General features: G+C 42.9%; 1 protein-coding gene across 1 annotated transcript; it reads right to left on the bottom strand.

Annotated features, from left to right (window-relative positions):
- Positions 1-324: 324 nt before the first annotated feature.
- Positions 325-25,424, bottom strand: LOC8050744 (putative bifunctional UDP-N-acetylglucosamine transferase and deubiquitinase ALG13). The gene is made up of 17 exons (XM_040504126.2): positions 25,308-25,424; positions 24,731-24,814; positions 24,606-24,656; positions 22,461-22,507; positions 22,271-22,343; positions 18,542-18,623; positions 11,830-11,965; positions 10,998-11,043; positions 9,049-9,178; positions 8,775-8,833; positions 8,037-8,149; positions 7,415-7,467; positions 4,547-4,627; positions 4,376-4,422; positions 2,513-2,658; positions 1,670-1,781; positions 325-438 (listed from the first exon to the last, which is right to left on the bottom strand). The coding sequence occupies exons 1-17, from the start codon at positions 25,422-25,424 to the stop codon at positions 325-327; spliced, it is 1,491 nt and encodes a 496-aa protein (XP_040360060.2).
- Between the last annotated feature and the right edge of the window lie 1,067 nt (positions 25,425-26,491).

Below are 26,491 nucleotides of genomic sequence, written 5' to 3'. Positions count from 1 at the left end.
AAGAGACCGCTCGTGTTCTAATTGTTCTAAAAGGGAGAGCAGTGTTTCTGCTGTAGTGGGGTTTTGCATTTGATATTGCTGGGACGGAGCACCAGCGGCTTAGAAAATATTTAGGATATGTTGTAGTATCTTTAAAGTCGGTATTATAGTGTTTATACCAAGACTCGTAGACTCGGGCCGCACCCTGCAACGCGGTCACGTGAAGCCGACGGCATCTCTTCCACATTGCTTTTTCACGTCTGTCTTTTTTTTTCCATAGCTTCCCTGTAATTTATTTTATGTAAAAAAGAAAGAAGGCACGAAAAGAGTTGCTTTGCGACGCGGCTACACGTCGCGCTGGTACCGAACCAAGACGCTAAAAAGAGACTTGCCGGCAGTGCCCTTGAGGTCAAACATGGTGCTACTTTCCCACCGTGGCTGCTCCGGAAAGCCCAGCTGCTGTTGCCGTGCAGAGAGAAAAACAACTTGAGCGACGTGCTCGAGAAATTGACCCCTCAAGTGGCGAGCACAGTGAATCCTGCACTTCATACTGCAACCCGGAACAACGCTCATCCAAATCGGAACAGCCAGGCAAAAAATGGGCAGGTAATCCCTGGCTCCTGTGGTGCGAGCTTTCAGTCCAAACGCTACGGGCTGCGTTTGCCGTCAGGCAACGCAGCCCGTAGCGTGGCAACCGCCGACGTTGCCGTCAGGCAACGTCGGCGGTTGCCACTTCTTTTAGCCCAGAAGCGTGCGGCCGGGTCAGAGCTTTCACCGAACACCGACGCAGCACTGATTCTAAATATGAGCAGAACAGAGTTCAAGCCAAATGCCGAGGGAGTCCCCGTGTCCAATAGAAACTAGGATTGTGTGCTCCGATGGCAGAATTGCATAATTGGAGCAACAGCTAGAAGATGGCACACACTCTTGGAAAGGGTCTATTGTACAAATAGAGCAGACATGAAACATCTGTTTGAAGGCAGACAGACTTCTTACTGTCTAAACTTCCTCCCAACCAGTCTTACTTTTACAGTTGACTCTCATTATTTCAAACTTGCGGATAATTCAAACTAACATTCAGGTCCCATCCTATGAGTCTCTATGGGAGACTCCTAGTGATTTAAACTTTCCTTTATTCTAAAAAATTTTTGGTCCCCCTCGAGTTTGAATCAACAAGATTCGACTGTAAAAACGTGAGAACTGCCCAAGCAGACAACCCGCCCGCCCGCCCGTTTCAAGAGCCACACTCTAGTTTCGCATTACAAAGAACTGTAAACGCCTAATTTTTTTAAGAACTATTTTAGACAGTAGTGCCTTGAAGCCTTTTGTAAAGACTAGACTGCATAGAACATGTATGCAGATGCGCCTATAAGCACAGGTTGTAAAAGGCTATCGAACATTCGATTAGAAAATATTTGGCCAAAATCACCATTCGCTTTGGACTCAAAACCCACTATTCGCACATGCCTATTGTTAATGGGCAACAGTTGCGAGTGCTCCTTGTGTTGTCTTACCCCTTCTTGGTCCTCGTTGTTTCCGGCGCTTTATACTTTTTAAACTATGATCCAACTAGCCCCATTAATCACATCGATATCAAGAGAACCATCTTCCTCGTCGAAAACCGAGGTTGTACGTCTGCCCTCGACGACCGTCCGGACAAAAGAGGAAGAAATTAGAGCGCATGGCCCACCTGGGACGAACTGCATGGTGGGTATGGCCTGACCGCAGTCAGAGCCTGACTGGTCTGACCCCAAAGCACCTGGCAAGCATCCACAGGAGGCGGCGTCATTGAGAAACCCGGCCTGGAACACCAGAGAAGGGGGCACAAGTGCTTAGAAATAGCAGCCATCTTAAATTCCACTCCTGGATAAAAAAAAAAAAAAAAAAAAAAAAAAGCAACCCAATTAGTTTTTGGTAGGGCTAGCACGTTGTGTGCTGCTCCCGTAAGATTGAAGTTCCATGCAGTGGAAGAGGTCCTGCTGCGATTTCGAACAGGACTGAATTACAAATACAAACCTCAAGCTTTGCACCCCCGCACGCGAGGAGAAATCGGAACAGCCAGGCAGAGGACGAACGAGAAAACAAGAATGAAATTTAACTGCACTTATGTGCGGTAATTGCGAGTCTAAATTCATCGCAATGCTACGAATAAAGCCGGGACATGCATATTTCGAGTTGTTCCAGCCATTGGGGCGATTAGTTTTTGCAGCGACGCAAGTACCCACAAGCAACCATAACCACGAAAAATCAAAGAAGGTTTGCCAGCGCAGGGGACGGAATATCGGATTATGGAGCAAGATGTCAGTGGTTCGATTTATGCAAAGGAACAGTCTTATGTGAAGACAACTGGCAGTGTTATCCTATTTTCTGTACATTTTGTGACACTCTAGGATTGAAAGCCAGCCCTAAGATTCCATTTTAAAAACAGACTCTAGTGCTCGGTAAACCGGCTTGTGTGACTAGTCTAAACTGATGGCCTAATAAAACAATCGTCCGGCAGGCAACGCGACTCAAAATGCTTCCGGAAATGCACCTGTTGTCGAAGGTGAAGTGCTCCCCGGACTTTAGGCCCTGGGAGGGCGACCCGCCCATGTCGCACGTGCGCCCAAAGGGAGAGTCCAGCGGCAGGGAGTTGCCACCAATAACTTGGGGCAGCCACGGCGAAAGAGGTGAAAGATCCTGTGCAAGTACCTGTGTAAGGCTCAAAGCACACTGAACTGTTGCACAACATATGATGAAATGAAGCTTTAATGAAGTCCACTTCAGTCAAATTTGAGAAACGACAGGCCTCCTAAAGTTCTCCAGCTGAAATCCCCTCCTACAGTGAAGTTTCCACCTAATGAACATTTACCATAGGTCCCCTGGAGCTTAGCAGAACATAAACTTGACACTCCGCAGCCTCACATCTTTAGATGCAGACTAAACCCTGGTGTTGTTTTCAACAGGTCTGATGAATGACAAATCTTCACCATACACTTGTGACCCACCGTAAAATATTGAGCATACACTCAGATTACAATAAGCACCCACCCGCGACTTTTGAAATGAAATGCATGAAAACAAACAAACAAACGTCCTCCCCAAACCTGAGCTGACCTAGCTAACCGAGATGCTCCTCATGAGCAGCTTCCCCACGTGCCCCCGTGCAAAGCAGTGAAGCCCACACTATCAGTGTGGGCTTGACTGCAGTGATCGCTTTACGGGCAACACTTTGCACAGTTGTGGTTGCCGCTACGGAAAAAACCCTTCCGCTCTTGGCACGAGGCCAGGAAAGTTGGGTCTCCCTGTCGGCCGTGAAGCGCGGAGATGAGTAGCCCCAGCATACCGCTAGTAAAAACGCAACAAAAGGAGAGCCTTCCGTGTCGTCTGCTTGAAAGACTTGCCTTCAAACCTTACTCGCGTTTGGCGAAATCCCACTTTGGCAGTATCCAACTGCTACGTGTAATGTCAGATGATTTTAGAAACTTCCACCACGCTTCTGCGCTTATCCACTTACTTCACGAAACACTGGTGGCGGTCGTCAGTGGCATCCAGAATGCCAACCACAATGGCTACGATAATTAACCGCGTTGCACCTTCGTCCTCATGTACGTGACGGCACCGTTCCACCCGCATCTTGCAACCGTGCAACAGCTATCACTTTCATTTCTTTGCACATTCTGGGCGAAAAATACAACTTTTTTGCTTGGGAATCACAGTGTACGAGATATATACATAGGTATGGACAAAGCGCGCCTTGCAACTGCCAGATAAAGTTCTCTCCTTGTCATGGTTGCAAGCGGCACCATGAGATGGCTCCTAGATATGCGGCTAATTGCAGCCCGTCGCGGGCCCAGTTTCCTATGCTTCTCTATGAGAAACATGCTCATTTTTAAGGTCGCTTGCTGGGTGCGCGATGTCGTGTAGAACAGGACACCTGCGCTAAGTGTGTTGCTTAGACACTGCTTCGTTGTTGTTTCTAATTTCGTGCCTCAATGGCGGCAATAACAGTTTTAGGAGCTCGAAGCGGAGAGATCTTTGGCAAAGTGTTCGAGCCCACGAGCATCAAGGTCAGAGCAGACGCTCCGAGCAGAAGGAGCGTGTGCCAAAACAAAATGGAAAACTATTTTTTTTATTTTTGGATGCCCTGTCTGGACGGCGGAGACACTGTTGGTTGAGACTACTCTGGCGTGTGCAAATAGGACTTTGTCTGGTCAATCGCACTGCAGCGTCGGCCGTACTTTATATATGCGTAACTATAACTCGCACTATGTCCTAAAGCTAATGAGCACCTAGCCAACAGTTTTTCAAGATTTCCCAATATTGAGAGGCCACTTGCTCGGTATTTTGCGGTAATTACAACCTCCGTGACAGTCATTACGTCACATAATTTAAGAAAGAAAAAAGTAAGACTTACCACGGTCTTTCCCTTTTGGAGAAGCCTGCGATGTGTTCTCTGAAAATCTGAAACTTGCAAAAAAAAATAGTTGAATCAAGAATTGAAACACTTGCGCACAGTTTTGTCACCATTTCACCGCCTAACAGAGCCTCAAAGGTGACGTAGAGATGGCAGAAATAAACAAGTCACCTCGAAAGTTTGACAGCAAAGACTGGTGGTACGAGCAGTTGCGCAGCTTGTAGGGGACGACGCCTTGACGCAGGGCCAGCACTGCAAAGAGGGAACAACCCACTTGTAGCGACGCCGGCAAGAACCAGGGTTCTGCGTTGTTTGGGTTTCTTGCTTCACATACTCAGATGCTTTCAGCATCCATTTTTCGTGTCACACAAAAGGATAGAAGGTTATCGGGGGCATATTTCGAAGAGAACGGGACACATTCATGCGATACCTCAGACTTCGAGGAACATGCGCTTGACCCACATATTCGGGAAACGCTCAGATACCGCAAGAGTAGGAAAAGAGACAATGGTCCCCAAAGACAGAATCAGCCTCAAGGACAGTTCTGAGGGCAGCATACAAGATCATCACTTAATATTTAGATAAAGATCTCTTTCAGTGGGTTTTTCTTATTCAGGGATTTCGGTTTTTCCCGATTTTGATGAAATAGGTTCATATGTCACTTTCCAGAGTTTTATCTGTATTTACCAAAAAAGAAAAACACAAAAAACACAAATCAAAACAGCCAATTAATACCATAACACAGAACGGAACAGAAATTGATGATCCATTCAAAATTGCCAACTCATTCAACGAATACTTCGCATCCGTGTATACCACGGATAATAACCAGAATCCAACCATAGAATTCTCACCGAAAAGCATTCCGAGTGTTACCATATCTAAAGAAGGCATTTTTGCAGCATTGCTTAATCTTGATACTAAAAAATCTGTAGGACCAGACATGATCCCAAACATTTTTCTAAGACGGTATGCGGAATCCTGCTCAAATTTCTTGCTTGTAATTTTTAATAAGTCAATTGAATTAGGGCAAATCCCCGACGATTGGAAAACTGCTAAAATAGTTCCAATATTCAAAGCAGGAGATTCCCATCATGTTAATAACTACCGGCCAGTATCAATTTTGAGCAGCTGTGCAAAATTGATTGAGCATATTTTGTTTAAACATATTGTCTCTTTTCTTGAAGAGAATAACTTTTTCAATAAAGATCAACACGGTTTTAGACGTAATTTATCTACAGTTACGCAACTAGTGCTCACTGTGAATGATTTCGCAAAGTCAATTGACTCCGGATATCAGACGGACGTAATTTTTATAGATTTTGCAAAAGCGTTTGACCGCGTGCCTCACGGAAAACTACTCTTCAAACTGAGTTCCTTATTAAACAATGAACAGATATTAAAATGGTTAGAAGCATATTTAAATAACAGAAAACAGTTTGTACAAATACAGGATTCCCGCTCATCCACATCAAAAGTAGAATCCGGAGTTCCTCAGGGATCAGTTCTGGCACCCCTACTTTTTCTAATTTTTATAAATGACATTACAGTGGACAGATCTGTTCAGATTCGCTTATTTGCCGATGATTGTATAATTTATAAGCAAGTCAAATGCTCAAATGACCAAGTAGTCTTAAACAAGAGTTTAGAAATGATCTCAGAATGGTGTGATGATTGGCAAATGTCTCTAAATAAACAAAAATGTGCACATATGACGATAACTAGGAAAAAAAAAAACCAATGACTTTTAATTATACTCTTCAAGGAACCGCTTTAAATACCGTATGTGAATACAAATACCTAGGATTAATCATAACTTCAGATCTGCGTTGGAACTCACATATTGACTTTATCTCCCGAAAAGCAATGAATAAATTATGGGCATTAAAAAGGAAACTGAAGGACTGCTCGAGCAAAACGAAACTAATGGCGTACAAAACGTTTGTAAGATCTATACTCGAGTATGCCGACGTTGTGTGGGATCCTTACACAAAATGTAATATTAACAAATTAGAAAGAATTCAGAAGAAGGCATTAAGATTTATATTTAACAAGTATGGCAGAAACACCTCGATTTCGGAGCTTTATGTACAGGCCGGCCTTCCGCTTTTAGAAAAACGTAGAAAGATCAATCGACTGAAATTTATTTTTAATCTAATAAATGGGAACTACAACTTGGATTATCTAGATTACTTTCACTTCAACACAGCTAGGTTTACAAGAAATAAACACAGTAAATCAATCACTGAAATAAAATGCAGGACCGACTGTTACAAATACTCTTATTTTCCTCGTACTATCCATGCCTGGAATGCGTTACCCGAACAAATCGTCTCTTCAAATTGTCTAACGTTGTTTCTAACATTGATAAACGAATTACCAGAGTTTTGAGGTTTCAGGCCTTGATACCCCTCAAACGAATATTTTTCTGCTCTTTGTGTGTTCGTGATCATATATGTAAAATGTTTTTTTTTTTTTTTTTTGTTTTTTTTTGTTTTGCTGCGCTGCCACATTCTGTGCTTGCTTTTTTCGTAAGACTTGATCCATGTATCCCTCCTACCTTGGCCGCCCCACGGCGGCCGGTAGTATAAATAAATAAATAAATAAATAAATAAAAACCCCTAGTCATAATCATTCTTCTGCTGCCACAATAGACATAACCAATAGCGAACAGAACTCCAAACTGGGGAAACGGATGGTAGCCAAAACGAGGGTGCTTTTGCACGATGAAAGTTTGCCAGCTTGTGCCTGCGTTCGTTGCCTTTTTGGTCGGCCGCGGAACAGATTTATAAACCCATGGCGACGTTCAATTGTGGGGCGTCCGGCTTACAAAGTTTGGACGTTTATAGTGTGGGCTCGACAGTACCATTATATTTGAGTGCCAGCTTGTGTGAAAGTGTTAGTTACAATGGAAGAAACTCGTATGTGGAGCTCTCATAGCTTTGGACAAATGAAGTTCATATTGAAACTTTGCGCAATATAAGGCAGCTTAAAATTGAGCCAGCAGATTCAAATGGGAGCATCCTTTCGTTGTCCTACCTTTGTGAGCAGGCAGAGGCAATGCTTCCACGCTTTCGTACGGAACCGTGCACCTGGAGAAACATGCGCAGAGCAAACAGTGGACAACTTTATAATGTGTCAACAAAATTCCCTTGCTTCTGAAACTAGGGGCTTACCGCACCTTGAGGCAACAAACATTACTATATGTTGTAATAAGACACAAGACAATTTAGAGTTTCAGCTACAATCGCAGAAGGGCCAACTCGGAACTCGGACAGACAGGTGCAAATATTCCTAACTTTTATACCCAGATTAGAATAAGTATGCATTCGATTCAACCTCTTCAACCAGTACTTGATGATTTGTAACATCTCTGAAGTTTGTACGCATTCAGACACGTTGGGCGTACTTCCCCAGGAGACACAAACACACTGCGGCCAAGTGGCACTCGCCACACTGGTGTCACGGGCTTGTGCCGGCATCCGTCTACCCCCACTCCACTAACTTGCCTTTACGGGAAGAGCGACTATGCACACAGAAGCTGGAATGTTGCCTGCCCCCTTAATTGTAGCAGCAGCCTCCGTTCAAAGTGCCTAAACTGAGTAAGCTCTGCTCCGCAATTGGAGTCACCTTAGTGCCAATGACGGGAGAGTACCCTCACATTTTGCCAAGCTTCTCGATGAAGACCGTGACTGGACCCTCACTGGGTTCCATTTTCTGGATGTGCGCTTGAAACGATGCACTGTGGCCCCCAGAGTCCCTTGTCAGGCGCACCTGAGGATCAATCCATCAATCTGATTATTTGTTTCTACACGAAAAAGTACAAAAATCGAGCACTCAAAAGCGAAGCCAATCCGGAAAGAATCTCGGTCAGCTTTCAGACGTCTAAGAACCATGAAAGACATTTGACGCAGTTGCTGCTTCAAAGAGGAAGTCTGCTAATTTTAAAGTAAAAATAGATTAAGTTCAGCAAACTTTTTTTGTTTAAACTGGCGAAACGGACAGACCAAATACGCGACAATAATAACGGCAAACTTGACATCTTTCTGGCTACCTTTCGGATGAATTAAGTTTGGTTGATGTAGGAATCATTCATATGATTATGTTATGCTCAAGAGGTGGGCAGTGGCTGTGGCATGTTTTAACGATCAAAGGCAATCTTTATGCATGTCACAAAAAAAAAAAAAAAATACATTAAAAAAAAAAAGTTGCCACCGTTCTCTGGTCAAAATTTCTGCAAATTTCGCCCTAGGCAGGAGCTAGCAGTTTTTCGCTGGCTTCTTTGTTGGAAGACACCACGCACGCTTAGTTCTGGTGATTCTCCGATTCCATAACCTACGCCCTCTTTTAGGTCGTGCATGTCATTTGAGCACACTTCGGACACCGCCGCTCCACTCACCACACACTTCACGCCAGGCTCCAAATCTGGAACCACAAACTGCTCTCTCCTCACCCTCTCTGAAAAAGTAGGAATGAGAAAACCGTGTTGTGTCTATATACTTTGGATACAAGGCGCTACTATAGTCCCCTTCCCACGTCGCCGCGAGGAACAGGCATTGCCGACGACGGACAACAACAATGGTGCCACAGCCCGGTTTTGCTGCGGGCATAACGCTGGAGGCTGTGATTCAGAGCAAAAATTATCGATCGACCAACGCGGAATAAACACCAACCTTTCTCGGCCTCGTTCCAGATGTCATACTCGACGTTCCGGTATATGGTTGGGTCGAGCGCCTTCGCCACCTTGAACGGGAATGGCGGTATCCGGTTTGCCAGCGCCACCCGCACTTCCGAGCTGGAGGCCTGCCGGGAAGATGTGGCACACGCAGTTAACGTCGATGCATCTCGGACGCTTCGTACCGGGTGTACGCCGTTGTGCTGCTCCGCAAATTCGACGTCAGAGATGCATACTTTCGCAGAAAGCGCCTGAGGTCATTCATGGGATCGGCAGTTAAGGCACCGTGTCCATAGTATGTTGCAGATTTAGAGTAGCGGGACAAGCAAAGCATCCATCCCCATCCCCATCCCCATTCCATCCCATCCCATGCCCCACCCCCTCTCTCGCCTCACACACAAAGCAGAAAAAGTGGAGGGCTTCGTGGAAGCAGCCTGTCCCGCTAACCTTAACCTGTAACTGGGATTCTGTGTGTTTGGATACACACAAAAAACACTCGCCGGTAAAATTTTTGACAGTGTGGATTTATCTAAAAAGTAAAGAATTTCAAGGGCATGATGGCAAAATAAAAAGATAAAAAAAGATGACATCTTACGAGTATAGTTTGTCGGAACACAGAGTTAGTGGCTGAGAAAAGACCAATTCAGTTTTTTTCTTTGTCTTGGGCCATTGACAAAAGAGTTTCCCGTTTATCTCGTCAAGGTTCTATCAGTGCAATGGGTCAACATACTTCTGGACCATGACAAAAGTCACTGTTCCGGTTTCCACTTTGAACCATACTTTTTGTGCTTCTTACAGGAGGGAGGGGCTGTTTCTATAGACTTCGTAAGATGGGGAGGGCAGCTGAAGGTTTTACGCATCTAGGAGTTTGGCTATCTCAAAGTAGCGATGTTTTTTAAAGTACCATTTGTTTTCAAGACTTGTTGTGGGACAGTTAATACTGCTAATAGCAAATATGTCAATGCGAAGTCCAGGTGCAAAAAGAAGTTTCGATACCGGTGATTTTATTATTTTTTTTTTTTATGAATTAAGTTATGTTTGTGTCCTAAAATTATTTTTATTTTGAAGAAAAAAAAAAGTATGATTAAACTCTGAACTTTGGAGAATCGGGAATCTAACAAAAATAAACTCGGATAAATCCCAAATTTTTATCGATAATTTAACTCCAAAAAACAACTTCCGAATTTCCTAAAAAAAATAAGCTCCGAAAACAAGAAGTCCTACCTATAACAGACAATACTTACTTATCGATTTAGCAGTTTGCGCTCGTACGAATGGACACTCTATTTCATACCGCAAACGACCTTAACCTGCAAAGCAATGCACATCGAGCAGACGCCGGCGGTGATGCCCATGTTGAAACACCGTTTCAGCTATTCGTGGCAATAAGACTGTAGCAGCAGCAAGGTTAATGTGCTTCTTTACCACCGGTTTCCAAACGGAACTGCTAACAGGAACGAGTTAACCATTAGCCATAAGTCTTTGCACCTTAGGCAATTCGTCGTCGTTTCGAGGGAAAGAAAGGTGCTTCGTCAGTGCGCATCTATTAAGCTTTGCTACACTATTGAATTTCACACCTCTCAGAGACATAAAACTGCCCAAAACGCACACTGCACCCTTGACCGCCACCACCTCGGCCATGCTATGCGTGGGTCTTGGTGGAGAGTGAACATGCCGACATAAGGAAATAAAGTGCGAGGTGGTAACGGGCAAGGGTGAAGTACCCTTGCCCGCCACCACCTCGGGCATGCTTTGCGTGGGTCTTTCGCATTGGTGGAGAGTGAACATGCCGACATAAGGAAATGAAGTGCGAGGTGGTAACGGGCAAGGGTGAAGTACCCTTGCCCGCCACCACCTCGGGCATGCTTTGCGTGGGTCTTTCGCATTGGTGGAGAGTGAACATGCCGACATAAGGAAATAAAGTGCGAAGACGTCATATCGACGTACCTGTTCCTCCTCGGGGAGGACGTTCACTTCCGTGCCAAACCTGACACTGAAAATGTAAGGGGTCATTTATTCTTTGAAAAAAATGAGTGGAGCAATGCTACATCAATACAGCATGCAAGCTTGTTGTTACACATATGCAAATGCAAGGCTACTCACAAAAAAAAAAGAAAAAGAAAAGGAGTTGAGCTCAACTACTTTCTTCAAAATTAGGGTTGGCTTGCTCCACCTCCATAGATGCAGCAAGTAGCATTCGTTACAGGTGGGCACTGGCTACTCTTAAAGTAGTTGAACTGAAGCCCCACCGACTGCTATCGAGAGATGTACGTAGTTCACTATCTAACTGCATTAAACATGCCTTTGTAGGCATATAGTTTATAAGCAGACTACCATATTTTACGGTCTGTTAAGTCGCATCCTCTGTAAACAGTCGTCTTCTCGAAAAAAAAAAGTTGCTATACTTGTCACACCTTTTTATACCTAGCTACGGAAAGCTGTAAAAAATAGCACACAGAGTCTCCGGGGCCGCCGAATCTATGCCACACCACTTCGGGCAGGCATTGGACTGCTGGTGCTCTGCCATTCCTTCCTTGTCATAAGTGTCGATAAGGTCTATATCTTGCAGGGTTAAGGTATACACTTATAAAAGCAAATGCACATAATTCACATCGTTGTATCGAATGCACAGACGGATATCTGGGGGGAAGAAAAAAATGTGACTTCTACACCGGAAAACATGGTAATTAAAGGAAACCTCGGTAGAGAGCTCCCCTTATGCCCACTTTCGGGGTGGACGTGAATCGAGACAAAAAAGAGCCAAAACACGGAAGCCAACCTCTCTTTCCACTGCTCGAATGTCATGTTCTTCTTGTGCTTGAAGTATGTCTTGTCGTACAACATCTTCCTCACGGCCATGTCCACGTCGTCTCCGAGGCCGAAGACGTTCTTGTACAAAACTTCATAAACGATTGCTGGGGAAAAAAAAAAAGTTTGCAGACTGTAATTTTTAAGATAGCTACTGGGTGATTTCAGATAAGATCGAACAGGGGGTGGCTGGTCGACCTTTTTAATTTGCTTCATAATTTTATATGTTGTTTCCCGATGTCTAAAATAAACATATTCAGAATTATTTTCACCCAGAAAAAAAATTGTCGAACGCAAAAAATCGTACATCACGTAGAGGTGGAAAGTCGCATTTGCTTGCATAGCCGGAGGGGGCAACTTTGGTGATTAATAACTAAAGTTATACTTCTTAGGTGAGTTTCATAATATTTTAGTATAATCTGTATGTGTTTAGCAATTCGAAAAAAAATATTGTTATTGTTTAGTATGTTTACAAAAATTAATAAAAAACATCACTTTCGGCTCCTTGGCCGTTTTTTCCCCAACTTTGCAGGCCTGTATCTTAGGAAATAATTTAGTCAGAAACGTCATATTTTAATTTAATACGCTACTCATAAATGGAAGTACATTCGCTAAAATTCAAATTTATTTAGGTGCGGGTTGGGGAGATTTTGGCAAGCAAACACGAGACAAGCACCAAAATAAAAAAATCTTAAGGGCGATTTAAAAAAAAAAACCCGTTCTCGATTTTTTTTAAACTCTGACCGGTCAGTCTACTCTATTTGGGGGTTAATATCCATTAAAAACATGTTGCATTATATTGATGGTGTAATAGATACAGCACCTCTACCGAGCCCCTTCTGCGAAGCTCGGCACGGTGTACCCCTGTGGTGCGACGCAGTTATTGCGACTTCTTACTTTGAGAGAAAAGTAATTTTTTTATTCATTCGAGTATAGCCAGTAATAGTTTGTCACATCTTTTGCACGTTATAATAAATTGCGCATTATATAGAATAAATTACACAACAAATACAGGGTGATTTTAGACACGATCGAAACGAGGGTGGCTGGTCGACCTTTTCAATTTGGGTCATAATTGTATATGTTATTTCCCGATGTCCGAAATAAAATAAAAAAATAAGATTATTTTCACCCAGAAAAAAAAATCATCGGACGCAAAATGTCGCACATTACGTAGAAGTGGAAAGTCTCATTTGCTTGCGTAGCCGGAGGGGTAAAATTTGGTGATTAATAACGGAAGTTATACTTCTTAGGTGAGTTTCACAATTTTTAGGCACAATCTATGTGTACTTAGCAGTACAAAAGAAATATTGTTATTGTTTATTATGTTTAAAAAAATCACAAGAAAACATCAATTTCGGCTGTTTAACTGTCTTCCCCAACTTTGCAGGCCTGTATCTTATGAAATACTTTAGCCAGAAGAGTCATATTTTAAATCAATACGACACTTATAAATGGAAGTAAATTACCTAACATTCAAATCTGTATTGCGTGGGTTGGGAGAATTTCGGCAAGCAAACACGAGACAAGCACCACAATAAAAATATTTTCAGTGCGACTTAAGCAAAAAAAAAAGGTTCTTTATTCTTTTTAACTCTACTCAGCCATTCTACTCTATCTAGCGGTTAATATCCATTAAAAACATGTTGCATCATATTGATGGTGCAATGGATACAGCTCCTCTACCGAGCCCCTTATCCGAAGCTCGGCACAGGGTGTCCCTGTGTTGCGACGCAATGATTGCAACTTCTTATTTTGTGAAAAGAGAGAATATATATAAATATATTCGAAGTTCATGTGTTTGAAGTTAACCTTTGGGCATCCACTCTTTGGCGGGTATTATGTGGGGTGTTGCTTGGTTTTGTGGACGCAGGAGGGTCAACATGTGTTTGCTTAGATGTAAATCTGGTTAAACGTTTCGTTTTCTTTTTTTTCTTTTTGCTTTTCTTCAGTGCCGTAAAGTGTAAAAAAGCGTAAAATGAAAAAAAAAAAAACGACAAAAAAATTAAAGCATACAAAAATGTGTTGTTGTTATCGCAGAGAGGGTGAATTATTTCCAGATATCCGGTGTCGGTATTTTCTTGGAAGGGCAAGTTGGGAGGTGGGGAAGGACTTTAGGCTGCCTGTGTCGGTCGGGAAACTGTTTTGGGGACGGGGAGGGAAAGGGGTTGGCCGGCTTGCTTAGTGATGGGCGTCTTGGCATGTGGAGAGCCAGCAAAGGGGAAGGGGGGGGGGGGAGGGGGAGGCGAGGCTGTCTATCGGGCGTCTGAAGGTCGGTGGTTAGGGCTTCCTAATAAACTGGAAGAGACAACAATCTTTCGGCGCTGAGTTGGTGATCGTTCTGTGTTGCCCTCTTCGTCCTCCATCTGGAGTCTACCAAAATGTTGGGAAGCAATAAACGTTGCCGCCAAGTTGGACGGCGGTGATTAGGATCTGCTTGGATGTGGACAAACCCTCAAAGTAAAAGGGATTAGTGGGAAGCAGGGTTTTGGGAAGATAGCGAAAAGGCGGCGTTTCTTTTGGGGAACCGATACGAGTGACGGTGTGACTCAAGGACGCCTTTCAGCAGAAAACATAGATATCTGCATTCGACCCTGAATAGTTTCGCCGCTGTCTATTTCCTTTGCCCGAAGACTTTCTCTCTTTCTTTCTTTGCGACGATTGGAGCTTCGTTGCGGGAGTAATTTGTGTAGTTCTGTGTATAATTGTGTGCTTCGAACGAAGGAGCCTCCCTGTTTCAACTTGTCACTAACCTGCGTTACTACAGCTCAGCCACAGTTTAAACCCGCAATTTTGTTCCTTTACTTCGTGTTGACTTTTTATTCATAATGAGCTCGTTATGGCGACAACACAGCTCGGAGCGAGTGTTTTGCGCAGATTACCTTGCAAAGCACAAAAAGAAGATCCCGATGCAGCGAAATTTTCGCAGTGTGAGAGAGCTCGATGTGGACTGTTTGAAGCGAATTCTCCCGTCTGGCAGCTCCATGGAAGTGAGCAAGCTGGACTACCTGTGCTACAATTGCTTTACGCATTTCACCAAGCAAATATCTTTGCGAAGCTTAGAGTTGGGCGGTGACAGCTTTATGCCTCCTGAGGAGGCCATTGAAGACCTAAACCGCAGCGTACGTTCAACGTTTGTGTCACCCCTAAGACCACCAAGTGAAGTAAGAAGTCGAGACAGGCCTGCCTATGTAAAGAGGAAACAGACGGAGTTGGAGCAGGTTGTGACTGAGAATTTGCGCTCCAGGATGCGTCTTGCGTACGATGAAAACGTGGCATCGGGGTCGTCGGAGCAAAAGTGCTCCACATGCACCGAGTGGGCGGACAACATTCGCTGCGCCTTTGCGACCACAGCCTCTCCCCGGGAACGCTGTCAATTGCTGACCCTCCTGCCATCAACCTTGACAAGAAATGAAGTCCAGACAATCATCCCAGAGGCATCGATCTACATCATTAATAGGTCCCGGAAGCTGAGGGAGGACCACGGCGTGTGGTATGTGCCCGATCCCTATACAAGGTGTAAGGTGAGCCCTGAAAACATATCTGCAGCGGTTGAGTACTACATGAAAGACGAGTTAGAGTGTTCTAGGCAGAGTCCCAATCAGAAAGACGTCATTTCCGTTGTGCTCGATGGCCAGAAAACGCTCAAGCCGAAACGTTTTATGACACGGTCAATCAGAGAAGCGTTTCGTGTATATAAAAGTGACCATCCCGACTCCGGCATCGGATTGACGAAGTTTTACTCCCTGCGACCCCGATGGGTTAAATGCAATCCCCAGCAAGAAGCGTGCGTTTGTGTGCACTGCGCAAACTACAACCTCTGTGTCGCCTCTCTACAAAACGCTTCTGGCTCACAACTTGACGCAGCGGAATTGAACTCTGCATTCATTTGCAACCCGCCATCGCGCCAGTGCCTTTTAGGCGAATGTGACCATTGTCCCAAAGGCCAGTCTCTCACACTCGAAAAACTCAACATTTCCGAGGATGAAGAGATAGTTTTGGCAGCATGGGAGTCAGGCGAGCTCGTGAAAAAGACTTTAGATCCGGTCACTTTTCTGGAAGAGCTGCGTGTGTCTGTCTCAAGGTGGATCATTCACAACCATATCAGACAGACGCAAGGCAAAGCCATCTATGAAGCAAAGCAGTGCGCGCAGCGTGGTAGCATTGTCTTCCACTTCGACTTCGCTGAAAACTGGACTGTTATCCTTCCTGACGAGATTGAAGCGTACCGCTGGAAAAAAAAAACAGGTCTCAATATTTACGTGTGTGGTGACTACTAGAAAGTCGACATACAGTTTTGCCGTCATCAGTGACGACTTGCACCATGACTCCGCTCATGCCTGTCTGGCTGTACAAAAAGTGAGAGAGTGGGTCGATGACAACCTTGCTGTGTACTCCCATTTGACTTATGTAAATGACGGTGCCGCCAGTCACTTCAAGAATCGCTTCCAACTTCATGAATTCCAAAAAAAATGTTTTTCCCAAAGCACAATGGCTATTCTCAGCCACTGGGCACGGAAAAAACGCGTGTGACGGAGTTGGAGGACTCGTCAAACACCAAGCAACGCTTCACAACTTGAGACAGCTCCCAGGAAAGGCCATACAGTCTGCAAAATGCATGGTGAACAGTCTTTCCCAAAAACTAAAAGGAGTGAATTTCACACTTTTGGACAAAGACGAGGTTGTTGAATTCCGTCAGCGCAAAAATGAAGAGTGGGTGGGAGTGCGCGCCTTTCCTGGTATTCAGTCGTGGCATGTGTGGCTATGCAAAACATCAGAAGCTTCGACCTGCGACTTGCAAGTGGCACGGACTGTCAGATCCCCTTGGAAGAAACTCTAGGTGCACACCGTCAGAAAATGTTTGCGCCAAAATCTGTTCATTTTGAAACCTATGAAGGCCGGAATCTGTTGTATATTATGTGCAATTTATTATATTTAATGTTCGATTTATTATAACGTGACAAAGATGTGACAAACTATTACTGGCTATACTCGAATGAATAAAAAAATTACTTTTCTCTCAAAGTAAGAAGTCGCAATAACTGCGTCGCACCACAGGGGTACACCGTGCCGAGCTTCGCAGAAGGGGCTCGGTAGAGGTGCTGTATCTATTACACCATCAATATAATGCAACATGTTTTTAATGTATATTAACCCCCAAATAGAGTAGACTGACCGGTCAGAGTTTAAAAAAAATCGAGAACGGGTTTTTTTTTTTAAATCGCCCTTAAATTTTTTTTATTTTGGTGCTTGTCTCGTGTTTGCTTGCCAAAATCTCCCCAACCCGCACCTAAATAAACTTGAATTTTAGTGAATGTACTTCCATTTAAGAGTAGCGTATTAAATGAAAATATGACGTTTGTGACTCAATTATTTCCTAAGATACAGGCCTGCAAAGTTGGGGGAAAAACGGTCAAGGAGCCGAAATTGATGTTTTTTATTAATTTTTTTAAACATACTAAACAATAACAATATTTTTTTGCGCATTGCTAAGTACATACAGATTATACTAAAATATTATGAAACTCACCTAAGAAGTATAACTTTAGTTATTAATCACCAAAGTTGCCCCCTCCGGCTATGCAAGCAAATGCGACTTTCCACCTCTACGTGATGTACGATTTTTTGCGTTCGACAATTTTTTTTCTGGGTGAAAATAATTCTGATTTTGTTCATTTTGGACATCGGGAAACAACATATAAAATTATGAAGCAAATTAAAAAGGTCGACCAGCCACCCCCTGTTCGATCTTATCTGAAATCACCCTACTATGATGACAAGCTAGGTTAGCTGGTCCCAATACCAAAAAAAAAGAAAGCACTAGTAAACACAAGAGAGCAAAGTATAAGTGCTGCCCTGAACTATGCTACGACAACCTCAATAGAATATTTCACAACAAACATTTGATTCAGGCTGAAAGGTGGAGATTGACTAGCATCTACAACCCACTGCCAGGATCGAGGGCACTAATAAATCCTGCATGAAACCACAGCTCTGAAATGCACTTTGAAAAAAAAAAAAAAAAAATCTTAAGTGTAAATAAACAATGCCTAACCAAGAGAGTATGAGGCGTAGAAAAAACTGTGAGCAGTAGCAGTAGAGGCTTTATTATCGACGTTGGAAGCAGAGCCTGCTCTTTTTCAAGTGTGAGAAAATGCAAGTTGCAGAATGTTTCAGTCTGAGATCGAGAAAGAGAAGGACTGAAACATTCTGCAACATGTGTTTCCCTACACTTGAAAAAGAGCACGCTCTGCTAAAAATGTCGACAAAAAAGCCTCTGCCACTGCTCAGAATTTTTTCTACGCAAGAATAAAATTAGTAAAACATTATATAACAGGTTCACCCAGGCAAAAAATAAAAAGCTATTGCTTCAGCCTGCGAGTTTGCTACGATTACTCAACACCGAAATTGAAATTTTAGTAAGGACCCGTCACATATGCAACAACTTCGCGTTTTTTTGTTGTTGTTTTTTTTGTTAGTCAGCGCTTGTCTTGTTTTGAGTTGTTTTATTTTTCTTTCTAAAATAAATATGCACACGCCCTTCACTCCAATGCTGATAGAAAGATTCCTTTCAAACATTCATACAACTCTTGTTAATTTTTTTTTTCCACTTTGAAAGATAATGTTTTAATCACTAGAGTTATAATATCAGAAACATTTCGGAAGTGAATACTGGCACTCACACTGGCACAGCGCTGCAGTTTTCAGCATCGTCCTGGGGTAGACAGTGTCATAGTGATTTCCATGCGTGTAGCACAGCATGATCTGAAAATTAAATTACCAAGCTATCACCACTGTGCAAAGACTTTCAGTTGTTTCAATAGTTCACAAATTCCAAGAAGTGTGGCTTGATTGAGAATGTTTCGTGCACACAAAATTTCAGAGTCGGGAACGGTATGCTACGTATTCGTCAATATGCAGCGGTGTATTTACGTGCCATGAAATACTAAGCAAGAATCCACGTAAAAGTAAAAACAATCGCGCAAAATATTTGGGGACGGGCACCTGACAGGTTTGAGAGAAGAAAAGCCGAAGGGGAGCAAGGTACGGTAGGCCCCTTGTCCTTCGGCCAAGTTCGCAGCAAGCAGACTCAAGTTTGGGCCACACATTTGCGACTACTTACGAATGAGCGAGTTAAAACCTCCCGTGATCACTTATGACAAGAGGGCACACTGGTGCCATATATGAGGAGAGCAATTTGCGCTGACTTCATAACAAGCCACCCTTCCTAAGGTGGAAGCAAGCTTCAGCCTTTTGTACCAGGTCTGGGAGCAGCAAAGATGCCCCTTTGGAGCAGCAAAATTTCTGCTTTGGAACAGCTCAGGGGCAACAAAAGTCGCAGTTTTGTAGCAGTATAAGTAAGCCTTGGAGCTGGACACCTAGGTCAAACTTGGGCTATAAGTGTAGATGTGGTTTTCTAAATACAAAAAAAAATATCAACGAAAAAGCACCTCCTTTCCTTAAATATATCCCAGCCCATAACATAAAAAGCAAACAGCATAATTGCAATTTATTTGAATGGCAGCTATTAAGAACTGTCCTGGTAGTGGGTTAACTCCTCCGATTGGTTTACTATAAAAGGCATAGTCAACAAAGGCACAGCTTAAGCCTTATGAAAACAAAACATTGTGCCAACTTAACCCAAATCACGGGTGTCCTACCGTAAGTTAAAAACAAAACCATTTCAGGATGCATTAGTATGGCATGAAATAAAGCTAAGGCTGGAGCTTGGGCTAGTTGATGCAACATCTTTAAAAGATTAAAGCAGCGCAAACAAAGAGGGACAATAAGCAGAAGGACACATACACAGCGCTGACTCTCAACTGAATTTTTATTCATTGTGACTGCACAATAGATACTTGTTTGGTCAAGACCATAAAAAAGAAGATAAAACAGTCAAGCATCGACACCACAAAACTACTGTATCGGCATGCATTTTACACTAGTGACAAGCAAGATAAACTATTTCTCTGTTAAATAGGGAAATAGATGGGCAGCTAACACGCTCGGCGCCCAATCTAGATATCTCCAACGCCTCGATTATTTCACAGGTTAGTTAGTCGTAATGACGTTTCACGATTTTACGTTGCCGGAAATCTGGATGACAGACACAATCGCGGCGATGAATGCCAGGATGGCCAGATACCGCAGAGGTCACATTATAGGAGTGTTCCCTTAATCTTTCATAGAGGCAGCGGCCAGCCTGGCCTACATAACGCCGCTCATAGGACAAAGGGGTAGAATACACAACCCCTACAGCGTAAGTAACAAAAAAGCAAACCGTTGTGGTGTTGATGCATGACTGTTTTATCTCCTTTTTTATGGTCTTGACCAAACAAGCATTTATTGTGCAGTCACAACGAATAAAAATTCAGTTGAGAGTCAGCGCTGTGTACGTGTCCTTCTGCTTTTCATATCTTGTGTGCGCTGTTTTAACCTTTTAAAGATTAAATAAAGCCCCATACTTCGGTACTGACTACAGTTTTCATTACAAGGAAATACAAATGTTCCTAGTCCCAGTTTAGCAAACCTAAAAGTATCCCAATACTCAACAGTGTACAAATCTACTCTATCTGAGAAAAGTACAAATGCAAAATATTGACAACTTCACGATATCACCCATGCTCCTACATGCACAGTTAATTAACCCTTATTAAAACAGGCACAACTGACTATTTAAAAAAAAAAAAAAATCTTGTTTAGGGGTTTGATAAAAAAAAAAAAAAAATGCGGAAGGTTTTCCTCGCAAGTCAATTAGTTGGATGCATTGTAGCACAACGGTTTTCCTAGAAGGTTTACTGATGATGCAACCAATTATTGCTTTTATTGTTACGTTTACGACATGACTGAGGAATGCGGAAGCGGTCTCTGCGAAAACACACACCCCAAACAAGGAAAAAAAAAAATAAAGGACATATATGCCAAATGATTGTTCAATTCTGTAGAATAGTTATCACTCTCCCCAGAGATTAGATTATAAGTGAACATATGCCAGCAGGCTCTTAGATATGTTTATATACCATAAAGTCCTTAAAAAACGCCCACCCAATATGAAAATATAAATAATGTGTGTGTGAGTGTGTGTGGGGGGGGGGGGGAAGGGGGCCATCAAGTTACGTGAAATGGGAACTCTTCGACTTTGCAGTTTCCTATTTTTTTCCTTGCCACAGTCTTGGGTTTCAAACATGATTAACAATCATCAGCTCGCCTGCACACTCATTGTCGTTTTATTAATTACACTAAATACTGCCAACACGGCAAATTCGCGTTCCACGGTGTGATAGGTTTGCGTTTCACAGTGTGCTGTGAACTCCTGTCACGGGGATGGCAGCAAAACGTGGACGTAGCGCATTTGAACTTCACAGTGCGATATACATGCAGGAACCCGCTACAAACTGGGGCAACACGGGAACCGATATCGCATGCGCAAATCGTGGACATCTGCCATTGACCCTGGCGACTCCGTCGGTGTTATTTTTCGCGGGAAAGGAGCTAAATCTTGAAACTTTACCAAGTAAAATGCACCGTTAAAATACAACTTTGGTGTAAATTTGAGAGCGCCACATGCAGGTTCCAATTTCCTTGGTCCATGTTAGAGCCAGCCTTGGGATTAATGACAGTCTTATGTCTGGTGACTACATTGCGAAGCTGAACTGCATTCTAACAAAAGCCGAATGAGAGTTTGTGTTTGTGTGAAGCGTGCACAGTGTGGCACAGTAGGAGGTAAGGCAGTAGAGCCGGGCACCTGCTAAACACCTACGTTGAATGAATCACCCGATACAACACTGCACCGGCCCAGTCTGTGCCCCCTTCATTGCCTTGCAAAACAAAAGCACAAAAAAGAATAGAAGTATGCATGCACAAAAGCACAAGGCAATGCTTCAAAAGATGTGGCGGCAAGTGCCACTAAATAAAACACTGAACCTAGGAAAGAAAATGAATTTTTCTATCTGGCTAGAACAAGCTCAACCTAAAATAAATGTTTGTTTAAAAAAAAAATTATTCAGGTTACAATAATAATTTCATGATTTGTGGGCGAAACCGGAATTGTATCTCTGTGGAATGATGATGATAGCTTTTGTGCCCAGATGGTGTGCACTCTGAGGTCCAATAAACTCGGAACACACTTTTTTTTTTTTTTTTTTGAGACATGCCTGTATTAACCAAGTAGAAAATCTTTTTTTTCTACTTGGTTTAGTGTTCTTTTTTTTAAGGGTCAGACTGGATGCAAGTGTTGCCTCCAAACAAAATTATACCTGCAAACAATGATTTCATCAATAAATTGAAATACAAATTACCAATTTTTTACAAACACAGGTTAATGGTGCCTCGCACATATGCCAAAGAGGCTAAGGGAATGTGATCGTTTCTACATAATGCTGGTTCTCGCGATGAAACTAAAGATGTCATACCACATCAGTGAATCCCTTATTGGTTGCCAAGTAGGGATCTTTGCCTGGTTTTTCGAAGATCATGAAGTCTCTCCTGCGAAAGTAGTAACATTCCCCAGATGAGCTCGTGGGTCGCTCAACTCCCTCCCGATCAAACCGAGTCCTAGAAACCGATTCAGAACCTTTCTTTCCCACATTGACTAACACTTACTTGTAGATGTCAGCCATTGCATGAATCTCCAAATGGCCACCCCACACCTAAGACAAACAAAAAAGTACAGGAAACAAATACTGAACAAGAAAAGGCACCATACAGTGCCCCAGGTGCTAATTACATGGGTCAGTTCATTCATTTATAAGTAAAATAGAAAATTGTAGAGGCTGAATTATTAGAAGGCGCATATTGTAGGAATGTTACGAGAGGCTGTCGCATGCTACGAAGCCTGCAAACAAGTTGTAGTATTTCAATTTTTTCATTCAAGTAGTTCTCACCACACTAGCCAGATGGCGCCACCGTTACACCATTGCCCGTGTTATCAGGGTTGCGTCCCCGTGGCGCTCAACCCCCACGTTGTTGACCATTAAATAAACAGTTACGATTCAACCACCAACTTTGTCGGACGTCCCTCTCTCTCCGTCCGGGGCTCCCGCGCCCGGCTCGCCGCATTGTCTCTCTTCGGCATGTAAGACCCCTCGTTTTCCGCAGGCCCACGCAAGCCCTGCTCTTCTTTATTTTCATGGGTGTCCGCATTTTCTTTAATACAACATTTTGGCGACGAGTTTTAATTACAACACAAGTCTCAACAAACTAGGAACTAGTTAAAACCAGCAAACCATCACCGTAACAGCCAAGAGGAGGCAAGTGAAATAATGGCAAACATAAATAGAATCTTCATAAATTTTTTTTCTTCTTCCGACGCTTTAAGACATTTGGGCGTACCTGTCAGACAAAGTTCATCTTTTGTCCCAATTTCACTGACCATGCTTGCCTGCTAACAAAGCTAATTGGCAAAAAACTTAACTTTTATAAAAAAAAATATATAAGAAAATGTTACTATTATGTGAAAATGTAAAGACCTAGCAGTTTATGTGACCAATCTTTGGATAGTTCTATCACAGAAAACACCATACTTAAAAGCAGTTGACACCATTTTAAACCCCATGCAACTATTTCAAAGAAAGATTATTGCAGTTCTTGGAAAGTTTATTTTCTTTTTAAAGCTTTATAAATTTGTTTAAAAAAAGCTGTGAAAGCTACACTTGAGCAGTTTGTGCAGGCGAGTTATACGGCCAGGGGGACAGAGTATAGAGGGCAAATCGTAATGATCAGTCGGCTAATTAAGTGAAATTTGTTAAGTTCTTAATTGCTGAAAATGGACATATGGTTCCAATTAGCAACTTGCCAAGCGTAATCCAAAACGACTAAATTAATGATTCTTAGACTGAGCATGTGAAAAGCGTAGTAGTGCATTAAAGGTATCACTTGTGCAAGGCTGGGGCTATGATATAAGACGGAAAAATCCTGCAGGTGTCTTATTGCACCGGTAGCTGTGCTCCAGACAGGAAAATAAGCGCACCACTATGTTTATTATACGCTCAAAGTATTTCTAAAAATTATTGATTTAGTGGTTTTGGATGACACTGAGCAAGTTTCTAATTGGAACCATGTCTATTTTCACCAATTGAAAAGTAATTAACAAATTTTACTTAACTAGCTGATTGATCATTACAATTAGCCCCCTACACTAATTGTTACGATTAGCCTCCTATAAGTGTTGCTCTCACAGCTTTCTTTTTTAGCTATGGAAAGGAGACACCCTGTATACCTCCAAACCGGAAACATTTCCGTCTCGCTATGTTACGACTTTTCTTAAGGTCAAGTGCAAAATCAGATAGGGCCAGGAAGTGCATGTCTTTGTGATGTAATTTTAAACATTAAAACCTTGCCTGCATTGCCTCGAAGACAATTTAGATTTCAAAGCACAATCTTCTTCAGGACACTATTTCCCTTTCTTTGATTTTGTACTTAAGAGTACAAAATCAAAGAAAGGGAAATAGTGTCCCGAAGTAGATGGTGCTATGAAATCAGTACAAAATCAAAGAAAGGGAAACAGTGTCCCGAAGAAGATGGTGCTTTGAAATCCAAATTGTCTTCGAGGCAAAACTTAGCACGCAAGGTTTTAATGTTTAAAATTACATCACAAAGACATGCATGCACCTCCTGGCCCTATCTGGTAGCTTAAACAATCGATGTTCTTTGCAAGCGCCACCTAACAGTGCACCTAACAGTGCCACTCAGTTCAAATCACCACATGATCGACCAATGAATTACCTGGAGATCACCAATACCACCCACCTTCACATCCCTCATGTTGGTCACATACTGATCAAAATCAGTCTCAATGAACTGCGAACAAACCAACATACAAAATATTAGTTACCCTCGAAAATGCATGGACACACTGTAGAGATCAAAATTACCGATTCGTAGACTTTTCTGTTTGCACTGATGAAATCCACGCAGCTAAGGCGCACCTGCTCGTGCTTACTTTGCGTGTGGTAAATCTAGAACATGGAAACATACGAAGAAAATAAAGACACTATTCTATTTCCGTTTACCAACATTCAGCAATGGTGCAGCACCATCGAAAGCAACGGGGTTCATTGATTCCCTTTAAAACTGATATCCACCTTCGGTCGATCGGTTTGTTGGTAAGTCTTAGGTACTGACCAGTAGAAGTAATTTATACAAGTGACCCCCTCCGTTACGTGGCATTGACTAAACGGTTCGGGTAAGCGCTGATTAGATGAAACGGCAGAGCCTCTCTTTCGGATGCCAGGAGGCGGCCTCCAGGCACGTGCTCGCTGCATTTCCTCCATGCTTTGGCAGAGCGTGCACGGTTGAAACTCGCCAGACACCGGAGTGTTACCCGAAGGCAGAAAGCGCGCACCGGGCTGACGACTGGAACACCTCCCTGTCGTTCTTATGCCGTCAGCGACTACACGACTACACTCCCCGGATTGTACGAAGAGTACCACTGCCGAGTGTAGTACTCACGTGTTCCGAGACAGCTCTGAAGAGGCACGAGCCATCACCGGCTATCTGCTTTCTCCAGAAACCCAGTGAAGCCAAATACTCGTCCATTTTTTGGTGCCATTCGTCGAGGACCGGCATTGTCGTTTCAGCTTGAGGTTTGACGGTTGTCGTGTTTACAGCTGAAGCACGGTCGAGATGTCGAAACCGCTATTCAAGACGGCAATCTACGCCGCCGTGTCCATGAGCCAAACTGTGTATTCATCCGCGCCAAAAAGTGGTGTACCCACTGTATTTATCCGCGCCAAAGTTATTGCTATTAATTGAGATTATTATTTTAGAAATTGCCTGAATTCGAGAACGTAAGACAGATCTTTTCGGCTGTCTCTGCGCGGTGGAACCGTAGAACTACTTTTTGTTTACCCACGTTGTCCACGCCCATTTACATTGGCGCCAAAACTGTGGAAAAAAAAAAAAAAAAAGTGGTTTTTTTTTTTGTTTTTTTTTTTAAGATTACAGCTTTTTTATTCTGGGAAAAGTTTCTGGCAAGAACATGGCTCCGTGCTGCGCTGTGCCGCGGGAGGCACTCACTTGATCGAATGACGTTTGAGCCATAGGTTTGAGCGAACGCCCACGCTGCACCGAATGAGCCATGGTCTTTTCGAGGGCTGCACGTTGCACGTGCCTCGTGCATCGACGCACCGTGAGCAACTTTTAAAACATGAAGGGCTTTAGTAAAGACAACACCTTCTAGATAAGAAAGCCAAAGTGATGAATTTTCCTACCGCGTGGAGCGTAGTCCCAAGTTCGAGTTCGACCTCGCTAAGGTTCGAATTTGAAAAGGTTGCAACTTTAAAACCCCGCTGAGGTTCGAATTCGAATAATTCGAAAATGTTCAGGTTTCTGAAAGTTCGAGGTCGAAGATGTCGAATTTTTTTATTGATAGCTAGAAAAATTCAGACATTTCGAATTTATTAAAGATTTAATTCGAAAAATCAAATATTTAGTATCTTTTTCTAGGTACAAGGTTGAAAAGTTCGAAAGTTTAGATTTTAAGTGCCAAGTCTGAGTTTCACAGATGGAAATCAAATTCTGCAGTTTCAAACTACCATAAAATACTGGCAAATGCCCATTCAAAATTTAAAAATAATTGGAAAAAAAAAAAAAAACGAAAAAAAAAAGGGGGATGATCGTGCATATTTTCTCGG

Source organism: Ixodes scapularis, unplaced genomic scaffold (genome assembly GCF_016920785.2).
Source record: "Ixodes scapularis isolate PalLabHiFi unplaced genomic scaffold, ASM1692078v2 PGA_scaffold13__105_contigs__length_92229423, whole genome shotgun sequence".
Classification (NCBI taxonomy): Eukaryota; Metazoa; Arthropoda; class Arachnida; order Ixodida; family Ixodidae; genus Ixodes; species Ixodes scapularis.
Note: the sequence above shows the minus strand (reverse complement) of the source record. Positions and strands in the feature narration are given on the sequence as shown.

Excerpts from the sequence above, each read along its gene's own strand:
- LOC8050744 (XM_040504126.2), bottom strand. The coding sequence starts at position 25,424 with ATGCCGGTCCTCGACGAATGGCACCAAAAAATGGACGAGTATTTGGCT. Across the intron at positions 22,344-22,460 it reads GCAATGGCTGACATCTACAA|GAGAGACTTCATGATCTTCG; the intron begins GTAAGTGTTAGT and ends CTACTTTCGCAG. Across the intron at positions 2,659-4,375 it reads TCCAAAAGGGAAAGACCGTG|GATCTTTCACCTCTTTCGCC; the intron begins GTAAGTCTTACT and ends GTACTTGCACAG.